This window comes from Siphateles boraxobius, unplaced genomic scaffold, assembly GCF_051911475.1.
Source record: "Siphateles boraxobius isolate OS27281-9 unplaced genomic scaffold, OSU_SipBor_1 32, whole genome shotgun sequence".
NCBI lineage: Eukaryota > Metazoa > Chordata > Actinopteri > Cypriniformes > Leuciscidae > Siphateles > Siphateles boraxobius.
The window spans coordinates 6,747,501-6,759,458 of NW_027508942.1; the positions used below are offsets into that span (position 1 = coordinate 6,747,501).

General features: G+C 45.9%; 1 protein-coding gene across 5 annotated transcripts in view; it reads right to left on the reverse strand.

Annotated features, from left to right (window-relative positions):
* Window positions 1-11,478, reverse strand: part of tars3 (threonyl-tRNA synthetase 3) — a 20,043-nt gene extending 8,565 nt beyond the window's left edge. The window contains exons 1-11 of one of the 5 annotated variants that reach the window (XM_077194659.1): window positions 11,242-11,477; window positions 11,050-11,163; window positions 10,827-10,901; window positions 10,541-10,731; window positions 6,240-6,363; window positions 3,057-3,181; window positions 2,861-2,978; window positions 1,789-1,853; window positions 1,610-1,688; window positions 761-907; window positions 358-456 (exon numbers count right to left, since the gene is read on the reverse strand). In XM_077194659.1, coding sequence (XP_077050774.1) covers window positions 358-456; window positions 761-907; window positions 1,610-1,688; window positions 1,789-1,853; window positions 2,861-2,978; window positions 3,057-3,181; window positions 6,240-6,363; window positions 10,541-10,731; window positions 10,827-10,901; window positions 11,050-11,163; window positions 11,242-11,442 — 1,338 coding nt within the window. In that variant the 5' untranslated portion in view covers window positions 11,443-11,477. Of the gene's footprint in view, window positions 1-357; window positions 457-760; window positions 908-1,609; window positions 1,689-1,788; window positions 1,854-2,860; window positions 2,979-3,056; window positions 3,182-6,239; window positions 6,364-10,540; window positions 10,732-10,826; window positions 10,905-11,049 lie in introns of all 5 variants that reach the window. The other 4 variants (XM_077194658.1, XM_077194657.1, XM_077194655.1 and 1 more) reach the window with 4 other exon arrangements.
* Between the last annotated feature and the right edge of the window lie 480 nt (window positions 11,479-11,958).

An 11,958-nucleotide genomic window follows, 5' to 3' on the forward strand; every position in this document is an offset into this window, starting at 1 on the left:
CACACACACACACACACACACACAAACACCCTAACCCAACCCCTAAACCTACCCATCACACACACACTAACCCAACCCCTAAACCTACCCATCACACACACACACACACGCACACGCGGACACACAGACACACACACACTAACCCGACCCCTAAACCTACCCATCACACACACACACTAACCCGACCCCTAAACCTACCCATTGCACACACACACAAACAGACTAACCCAACCCCTAAACCTACCCATCTCACACACACACACACACGCATGAACGTCACAGTGTTCTTCAGGGCTGAACTGGTGTGTTTTGCGCTCACACACACACACACACACACACACACACACACACACGTACCCTGATGAACTCGGTCAGTGTGTTGTAGATGAACGCTCCTCGAGGCAGAAAGAAGCAGCTTCCAGGACTCAGATCGTGGAAGAAGAAAAGCTCCTGATCCTGTAGAACACACCATCAGACACACACATCTTAACAACCTGGTTCAGTCACACGAGGAGGACGTGACATCATCGCTCCACAGGAAGTGAAGACAAATATACAGGATAACCCCTTATATATCATGAGGAAAAACATCAAGAAAAAACACTTTCAAGATGAATAAATGTGAACAGCCAAATCTTTATATATAAAGATTAAATTATAGAAATATTAACTTGCAATCTTCAAATAAATTTTTATGGATTTGTCCGATGAAAAGGTGACTGGATCAGTAAATCTCACACACACACACACACACACAAACCTTCCCGATCTTGCGGTGGTCTCGGTTCCTGGCTTCCTCCTGGAAACGCTCCCATTCCTTCAGCATTTTGCTGTCAGGAAAAGAGATTCCGTAGATCCGCTGAAGAGTCTCCATGTCGGAGCGGCCTTCCCAGTACGTGGAGGAGTTCTGGACAACACACACCATCAGTCCAATACAATTCAGATCTTTTCCATTTTTATTCCTTTAAGTTCAATTCTATTTGATTTCATTAAATTCAATTTTGTTCTGTTCAATTGAATTATTTTCCATTTAATTCACTATAATTCTGTTCCTTTCTATTCCATATAATTAAATTCAGTTCCATTTAATTCTGTACAATTCAGTTCCATTCCATTCAGTTCAATTAGTTTCTGTACAATTCAGTTCTGTTCTGTTCCAGTGCATTCCATTCAGTTAAATTAAATTCGATTTAATTCAATATAATTGTGTTCTGTTCAATTTTATTCTGTTCCGTTTAATTTAATTTAATTCTGTTCCATTCAATTCAGTAAAATTTCAATTCAGTACTGTTCCATTCAATTCACTTCAATTTAACTAAAATGTATCTAATATTCCATTCAATTCAGTTTAATTCTGTTTCATTCAATTACATTCCATTTAATTAAATTCCATTAAATTATATTCAATTCAATTTCATTCAGTTCTGTTCCATTTAATTCAGTGCAGTTAAATTACATTCAAATCCATTAAATGAAACGAAGTTAAATTAAGTTATTAAATAAAATAAAGTTAAATGAAAGTTTAAGACCATTTCACACTATAAAGACCTTCTAGAACTGCAGATGTCAAGCATCTGTAATAGTTTGAGATGATGTTAAACTGAGTTACCTTATAGATCTTGAGTACTTTGACCCTTCCGGTGTGCCGTACATGCGGGCCGCGACACAGGTCGATCAAAGGGCCACACCTGAGACAGGAAGAGGTCATGAGACACACACACACACACACACACACACACACACACAAGCTTTACAGCATCCGTATGGACAAACATCACTTCCTGTTACCTGTAGACCGTCGTGGTCGCCGTGGAAACCTTCTCGTTCAGGATGCGACACTTGAACTTGTTGTACTAGAAAAAGAAGAAACACTTTAACATTTGTTAACTAACAGTGAGCAATACATTTTACAACATTTATTATTTTTTGTTAATGTTAGGTAATAAAAATCCAGCTGTTCATTGTTTGTTCTTCTTAGTTCACAGAGCGTTAACTAATGTTAAAAGATACAACTTTTGATTTAAAAAATGTATTACTAAATCTTGAGATTAACATTAACTAAGATTTGCAATAGAAGTATTGTTCATTCCTGGTTCATGTTCACTAATCGCTGAAATCACAGGGTCTGATGTGGTCAAGTCACATCACCTTTATTTCTATAGCGCTTTATACAATATAGAGCGTTGCATTATTTTCCTGTTGTCTCTGTAAAGCTGCTTTGAAACAAAGTTTGTTTCTAGAAGAAAATAGCGGCTCAGTCCAGCTTAAGTACGTTCAGTGATGCTTCATTTTTGTTGTAAAAAAGTTATTAATTTAGTTCATTAATATATATATAGACTCACTGGAGAAAACCGTGATGTCATCGTCCAGCTCAGTTTAGTCCTCACATAATGGTGTCAATGCAGGAGATCAATAATATTGCTGAATATTAAATGGTAAATGTCCCTAACTAAGCACGCCAAAAGCCAAAGGCAAAATAAAAGGCGACAGTGGCAAGGAACCAAAACTCCATGGTGAAGTATGAACTCTTACAGTAAAGGTCTGGAGGTGGAGTTTCTGACCTTGAACATCTGGAGTTTCTGAACTTGAACATCTGGAGTTTCTGACCTTGAACATCTGGAGTTTCTGAACTTGAACATATGGAGGTTCTGACCTTGAACATCTGGAGTTTCTGAACTTGAACATCTGGAGTTTCTGAACTTGAACATCTGGAGATTCTGACCTTGAACATCTGGAGATTCTGACCTTGAACATCTGGAGATTCTGACCTTGAACATCTGGAGTTTCTGACCTTGAACATCTGGAGTTTCTGACCTTGAACATCTGGAGTTTCTGACCTTGAACATATGGAGTTTCTGACCTTGAACATCTGGAGCAGCGTCTCCTTCCGGACCTCCAGTCTCTCGAACGGCTGCTTGTCCTTGATGATGCCTCGGCAGAGAAGCTCCAGATCCGCAAACTCTGAGCTTGACACTCCTCTGTCAACACACAGACACGCTGATGATGACGAGAGCAGACGTGATGAAGATCATCTGAGGAACAGCACACACACTCACTTGTGTCCGTCCAGGAACATGTCGTAGTAGAAGCCGTTCTCGATGGGCGGCCCGTAGCAGAGACACCCGCCGTAGAAACACTCCATGGCCTCGCCCAGGATATGAGCGCTCGAGTGCCAGTACACCTGAGGCGGAAAACAACTGTGTGTGTGTGTAGAATTACATTCAATTCAATACAATTCTATTTAGTTCAATTCAACTATTCCGTTCAGTTCAATTTAATTATGTTCCATTCAATTCAGTTTAATTCTATTATGTTCAATTTAATTCCATTAAATTCAATTCTGTTCTGTTCAATTTCATTCAATTCAGTTCCGTTCAATTAAATTAAATTCAGCTCTGTTCAATTTAATACATTAAAATCCATTCAATTCAGTTTTGTTCAATTCCATTAAATCCAATTCAATTCAGCTCGGTTCAGTTCAATTCAGTTCAATTATTAAAACTACACTCTCTCACTCACACTCACTCTCACTCGCACTCGCACTCGCACTCGCACTCGCACTCTCACACACTCTCACACACTCTCACACACTCTCACACTCTCCCTCACACTCTCCCTCACACTCTCCCTCACACTCTCCCTCACACTCTCCCTCACACTCTCCCTCACACTCTCCCTCACACTCTCCCTCACACTCTCACACACACTCTCACACACACTCTCACACACACTCTCACACACACTCTCACACACACTCTCCCTCACACTCTCCCTCACACTCTCCCTCACACTCTCCCTCACACTCTCCCTCACACTCTCCCTCACACTCTCCCACACACTCTCACACACACTCTCACACACACTCTCACACTCACACACACTCTCACACACTCTCACACACACACACTCACTCTCACACACTCACTCTCACACTCTCTCACACACACACACTCACTCTCACACTCACTCTCACACACTCACTCACACACTCTCACTCACACTCTCACTCACACTCTCACTCACACTCTCACACTCTCTCACACTCTCACTCTCACTGTCACTCACACTCTCACTCTCACTCTCACACTCACACTCACACTCACACTCACACTCACACTCACACACTCTCACTCTCACTCTCACTCTCACTCTCACTCTCACTCACACTCACACTCACACTCTCACACTCTCACACTCTCACACTCTCACACTCACACTCTCACTCTCACTCTCACTCTCACACACACACTCTCACTCACACTCACACTCACACTCTCACTCTCACTCACACTCTCACTCACACTCTCACTCACACTCACACTCACACTCTCACTCTCACTCTCACTCTCACTCTCACTCTCACTCTCACTCACACTCACACTCTCACTCTCACTCTCACTCACACACACACTCTCACACTCACACACACTCTCACTCACACTCTCACTCACTCACACTCTCACTCACTCACACTCTCACTCACTCACTCACACTCTCACACACTCTCACACACTCTCACACACTCTCACTCACACTCACTCACACTCACTCACACTCACTCACACTCACTCACACTCACTCACACTCACTCTCACTCTCACTCACACTCTCACTCACACTCTCACTCACACTCTCACTCACACTCTCACTCACACTCTCACTAAACAGTTTTATTATTATTGTAACAGACTTTGTTGGATTGTACATGACAGAATCCAACAAAGTCTGTTACTATAATACCGGTAATGATGTACTGGCGCTCGTTGTATGTGTGTATGCAATCTTTTTTTCCCCTCTGGGCTTGCCGTAGATAGGAATGGGTTGTGCGCACTTGGTACTAGAGTTTCGCGGGTTTTTGGAGTTAGTGATCTGATGTGTGGTATAATAAAGTGGAGAAGAGTTCAAACTGCTATGTTTATTATTTATTCAAGCTGCTAACCTTACACCTAGAAGGTTAAGTTCCCCTGCGGCTATTTTCTCCAACTTAAACCAATACCGTGACTATGCGCAGTTGCGCATGAATTGTCTATGCACTCGGGAGGTGTCTAGATTATGCGCATGACTTAAACGCTGGCAGACACAGCAGCAGTTGTTGGCAGGTATATTGATCATGAAATCAGAATTTTCTTGTCTTGAATTATTCATTCATTCATTCATTCATATTCATTCATTCATTCATTTATGTCACTTGTTTAAGTCATCTAAAAAAATAAAATAAATTAAACTCTATTAGGGGGCCCCCTGGTGGCCAGGGGGCCCCAAGCAGCCGCTTAGTTTGCTTATGCCTCGGGCCGGCCCTGCTCACACTCTCACTCACACTCTCACCCTCACTCACACTCTCACCCTCACTCACACTTTCTCTCGCACTCTAACACACTCTCACACACTCTCACACTCACTCTCACACTCACACTCACTCTCACTCTCACACTCACTCTCACACTCACTCTCACACTCACTCTCACACTCACTCTCACACTCACTCTCACACTCACTCTCACACTCACTCTCACACTCACTCTCACACTCACTCTCACACTCACTCTCACACTCACTCTCACACTCACTCTCACACTCACTCTCACACTCACTCTCACACTCACTCTCACACTCACTCTCACACTCACTCTCACTCTCACACTCACTCTCACCCTCACTCACACTCTCACCCTCACTCACACTTTCTCTCGCACTCTCACACACTCTCACACACTCTCACACACTCTCACACACTCTCACACACTCTCACACTCACTCTCACACTCACTCTCACACTCACTCTCACACTCACTCTCACACTCACTCTCACACTCACTCTCACACTCACTCTCACACTCACTCTCACACTCACTCTCACACTCACTCTCACACTCACTCTCACACTCACTCTCACACTCACTCTCACACTCACACTCACACTCACTCTCACACTCACTCTCACTCTCACACTCTCTCACTCTCACTCTCTCTCTCACACTCTCTCACTCTCACTCACACTCACTCTCACTCTCACACTCTCACACTCTCACACTCTCACACTCTCACACTCTCACACTCTCACTCTCACACTCTCACTCTCACACTCTCACTCTCACACTCTCACTCTCACACTCTCACTCTCACACTCTCACTCTCACACTCACACTCTCACACTCACTCTCACTCTCTCTCACTCTCTCACACTCTCACACTCTCACTCTCACTCTCACTCACACACACACTCTCACTGGTTAACTCACGGCCTGAGCGTCCTCATGGTCGAAGCGCAGCAGCTCCAGACTGCAGTCGGTCTCCAGCGGTCGGTCCAGATCCCACAGTTCTCCGTTCACACGGGCGATCACACAGTTATCCGCCAGACCTCGACTGCATCAACACACACAAACACACAGTTAATCCGCCTGACCTCGACTGCATCAACACACACAAACACACAGTTAATCCGCCTGACCTCGACTGCATCAACACACACAAACACACAGTTAATCCGCCTGACCTCGACTGCATCAACACACACAAACACACAGTTAATCCGCCTCACCTCGACTGCATCTACACACACAAGCACACAGTTAATCCGCCTGACCTCGACTGCATCAATACACTCAAAAACACACAGTTAATCCGCCTGACCTCGACTGCATCAACACACACAAACACACAGTTAATCCGCCTGACCTCGACTGCATCAACACGCACAAACACACAGTTAATCCGCCTGACCTCGACTGCATCAACACACACAAACACACAGTTAATCCGCCTGACCTCGACTGCATCAACACACACAAACACACAGTTAATCCGCCTGACCTCGACTGCATCTACACACACAAGCACACAGTTAATCCGCCTGACCTCGACTGCATCAATACACTCAAAAACACACAGTTAATCCGCCTGACCTCGACTGCATCAGCACACACAAAAACACAGTTAATCCGCCTGACCTCGACTGCATCAACACACACAAACACACAGTTAATCCGCCTGACCTCGACTGCATCAACACACACAAACACACAGTTAATCCGCCTGACCTCGACTGCATCAACACACACAAAAACACAGTTAATCCGCCTGACCTCGACTGCATCAACACGCACAAACACACAGTTAATCCGCCTGACCTCGACTGCATCAACACACACAAACACACAGTTAATCCACCTGACCTCGACTGCATCAACACACACAAACACACAGTTAATCCGCCTGACCTCGACTGCATCAACACACACAAACACACAGTTAATCCGCCTGACCTCGACTGCATCAGCACACACAAACACACAGTTAATCCGCCTGACCTCGACTGCATCAACACACACAAACACACAGTTAATCCGCCTGACCTCGACTGCATCAACACACACAAACACACAGTTAATCCGCCTGACCTCGACTGCATCAACACACACAAACACACAGTTAATCCGCCTGACCTCGACTGCATCAGCACACACAAACACACAATTAATCCGCCTGACCTCGACTGCATCAGCACACACAAACACACAGTTAATCCGCCTGACCTCGACTGCATCAACACACACAAGCACACAGTTAATCCGCCTGACCTCGACTGCATCAACACACACAAACACACAGTTAATCCGCCTGACCTCGACTGCATCAACACACACAAACACACAGTTAATCCGCCTGACCTCGACTGCATCAACACACACAAACACACAGTTAATCCGCCTGACCTCGACTGCATCAACACACACAAACACACAGTTAAACCGCCTGACCTCGACTGCATCAACACACACAAACACACAGTTAATCCGCCTGACCTCGACTGCATCAACACACACAAACACACAGTTAATCCACCTGACCTCGACTGCATCAACACACACAAACACACAGTTAATCCGCCTGACCTCGACTGCATCAACACACACAAACACACAGTTAATCCGCCTGACCTCAACTGCATCAACACACACAAACACACAGTTAATCCGCCTGACCTCGACTGCATCAACACACACAAACACACAGTTAATCCGCCTGACCTCGACTGCATCAGCACACACAAACACACAGTTAATCCGCCTGACCTCGACTGCATCAACACACACAAACACACAGTTAATCCGCCTGACGTCGACTGCATCAACACACACAAACACACAGTTAATCCGCCTGACCTCGACTGCATCAGCACACACAAACACACAGTTAATCCACCTGACCTCGACTGCATCAACACACACAAACACACAGTTAATCCGCCTGACCTCGACTGCATCAACACACACAAACACACAGTTAATCCGCCTGACCTCGACTGCATCAGCACACACAAACACACAGTTAATCCGCCTGACCTCGACTGCATCAACACACACAAACACACAGTTAATCCGCCTGACCTCGACTGCATCAACACACACAAACACACAGTTAATCCGCCTGACCTCGACTGCATCAACACACACAAACACACAGTTAATCCGCCTGACCTCAACTGCATCAACACACACAAACACACAGTTAATCCGCCTGACCTCGACTGCATCAACACACACAAACACACAGTTAATCCGCCTGACCTCGACTGCATCAGCACACACAAACACACAGTTAATCCGCCTGACCTCGACTGCATCAACACACACAAACACACAGTTAATCCGCCTGACCTCGACTGCATCAACACACACAAACACACAGTTAATCCGCCTGACCTCGACTGCATCAGCACACACAAACACACAGTTAATCCACCTGACCTCGACTGCATCAACACACACAAACACACAGTTAATCCGCCTGACCTCGACTGCATCAACACACACAAACACACAGTTAATCCGCCTGACCTCGACTGCATCAGCACACACAAACACACAGTTAATCCGCCTGACCTCGACTGCATCAACACACACAAACACACAGTTAATCCGCCTGACCTCGACTGCATCAACACACAGAAACACACAGTTAATCCGCCTGACCTCGACTGCATCAACACACACAAACACACAGTTAATCCGCCTGACCTCGACTGCATCAGCACACACAAACACACAGTTAATCCGCCTGACCTCGACTGCATCAACACACACAAGCACACAGTTAATCCGCCTGACCTCGACTGCATCAACACACACAAACACACAGTTAATCCGCCTGACCTCGACTGCATCAACACACACAAAAACACAGTTAATCCGCCTGACCTCGACTGCATCAACACACACAAACACACAGTTAATCCGCCTGACCTCGACTGCATCAACACACACAAACACACAGTTAAACCGCCTGACCTCGACTGCATCAACACACACAAACACACAGTTAATCCGCCTGACCTCGACTGCATCAACACACACAAACACACAGTTAATCCACCTGACCTCGACTGCATCAACACACACAAACACACAGTTAATCCGCCTGACCTCGACTGCATCAACACACACAAACACACAGTTAATCCGCCTGACCTCGACTGCATCAACACACACAAACACACAGTTAATCCGCCTGACCTCGACTGCATCAGCACACACAAACACACAGTTAATCCGCCTGACCTCGACTGCATCAACACACACAAACACACAGTTAATCCGCCTGACCTCGACTGCATCAACACACACAAACACACAGTTAATCCGCCTGACCTCGACTGCATCAACACACACAAACACACAGTTAATCCGCCTGACCTCGACTGCATCAGCACACACAAACACACAGTTAATCCGCCTGACCTCGACTGCATCAACACACACAAATACACAGTTAATCCGCCTGACCTCGACTGCATCAACACACACAAACACACAGTTAATCCGCCTGACCTCGACTGCATCAACACACACAAACACACAGTTAATCCGCCTGACCTCGACTGCATCAACACACACAAACACACAGTTAAACCGCCTGACCTCGACTGCATCAACACACACAAACACACAGTTAATCCGCCTGACCTCGACTGCATCAACACACACAAACACACAGTTAATCCACCTGACCTCGACTGCATCAACACACACAAACACACAGTTAATCCGCCTGACCTCGACTGCATCAACACACACAAACACACAGTTAATCCGCCTGACCTCAACTGCATCAACACACACAAACACACAGTTAATCCGCCTGACCTCGACTGCATCAACACACACAAACACACAGTTAATCCGCCTGACCTCGACTGCATCAACACACACAAATACACAGTTAATCCGCCTGACCTCGACTGCATCAACACACACAAACACACAGTTAATCCGCCTGACCTCGACTGCATCAGCACACACAAACACACAGTTAATCCGCCTGACCTCGACTGCATCAGCACACACAAACACACAGTTAATCCACCTGACCTCGACTGCATCAACACGCACAAACACACAGTTAATCCGCCTGACCTCGACTGCATCAACACACACAAACACACAGTTAATCCGCCTGATCTCGACTGCTCAACACACACCAACAGCATAAACAGTCACACACACACACAGGTTAAACCTCCCAGAATCCCACATCTCCTCACCTGAGGGCACAGGCCAGCTGATACGGGGTGCTGACCCAGGCTGTGCCCGTGAGTGTGTGTCCGTCCGGCAGCAACACACTGATGGAGTGAGAGAGGGCCGCTCGCTCGGCCAGAAGAGCATCGCTCTCCTCCTTCAGACGCTCGTAGAGTTCCAGACGCTCAGAGACAAAACCAGGCCACGACTTCAGCTTCTACAGGGATGAGGAGAGGAAGAGCTCAGGGCTCTGTGTGAGTGTGTGTGTGTGTGTGTGTGTGTGTTACGCTGATGCTCTTCCTGTTACTGTACCTCAGTCTCAGGCTTCTCCTTTTCCTTCTGCTTCTCTTCAACATCTGATGCACTGGATCGTGATGATGCAGCATTCTGCTGAAATACACAAAAACAATGAAAAACATGTTTATAGACAGACAGATGGATGGATGGATAGATGGATGTAAAATCTGTATATTGTACTGTTATCAGTGTTACTCTATTATTCTCTCAGTTGCAGGTCAGTTTTAGAGTCTCGCACCTTGCATATGTTCTCCTTTGGTTCTTCAGTCTTATTCTTCTGTGTCTTGGTCCTCTTCTCCTTCTCATCTTTCTTCCCCTTCTTCTCTTTCTCCTCTTTCTTCCCCTCCTTCTCCTTCTTCTCTTTCTCCTCCTTCTTCTCCTTCTCTTTCTCCTCTTTCTTCCCCTCCTTCTCCTTCTCCTTCTCCTTCACCTTCTCCACCTCGAGGCTCCTGCGGAGGTGCACTAGCCGGTACCGGAGCTTCTGGTTCTCGGTGATCAGCGCGTCCAGGTCCGGGCCGGTTCTGAAGTCGAACCCGCCCGTCAGTAACTCCTGCAGGCGTTGGATCTCGCTCCGCAACGCCTCGACCTGCGCCTCCTGAGCGGACAGACGCTCCGCAACGCGCTCCGCCATTACAGCTCACAGCTGACGCGACGCGATGCGAGTGGATATAGAGTTCTGGGAGAGACATGAACTGATGGCTCCACTAGGAGGCGCTGCGGGGCCCAGACTGCAGAATACTGCACTGAGATGCATGTAAAGCAAACGATTTAAAAAATACATATTTTTGCTGAATGGGTTAAAGAATTGGGCAAAGGCATTTTTTTATTTGAATGTTTCTTTTTCCTTTTACAAATCAATCCTTATGTTTGTTACTAAGACTACACTTATATTCCTGTTTGTATTAAGAGCTTCTCCCTCTGGCTATATTTTCTCTGTATCCTATTCTGTCTATGGAAGAAACGGATTTATGCAGCTATGTTTGTCTGTAAATCTTGATATTTCAATAAATAAAGAATTGGCCAAAGTTTGTGCATATGAAGGAATGGCATACAGATTACTGAGGGGGGGAAAGGAGGATTAATAGGATAAAATGGGGCAGATATCTGACATTTATTGAGGGTATATGATGATGATGACCTTGAGGTG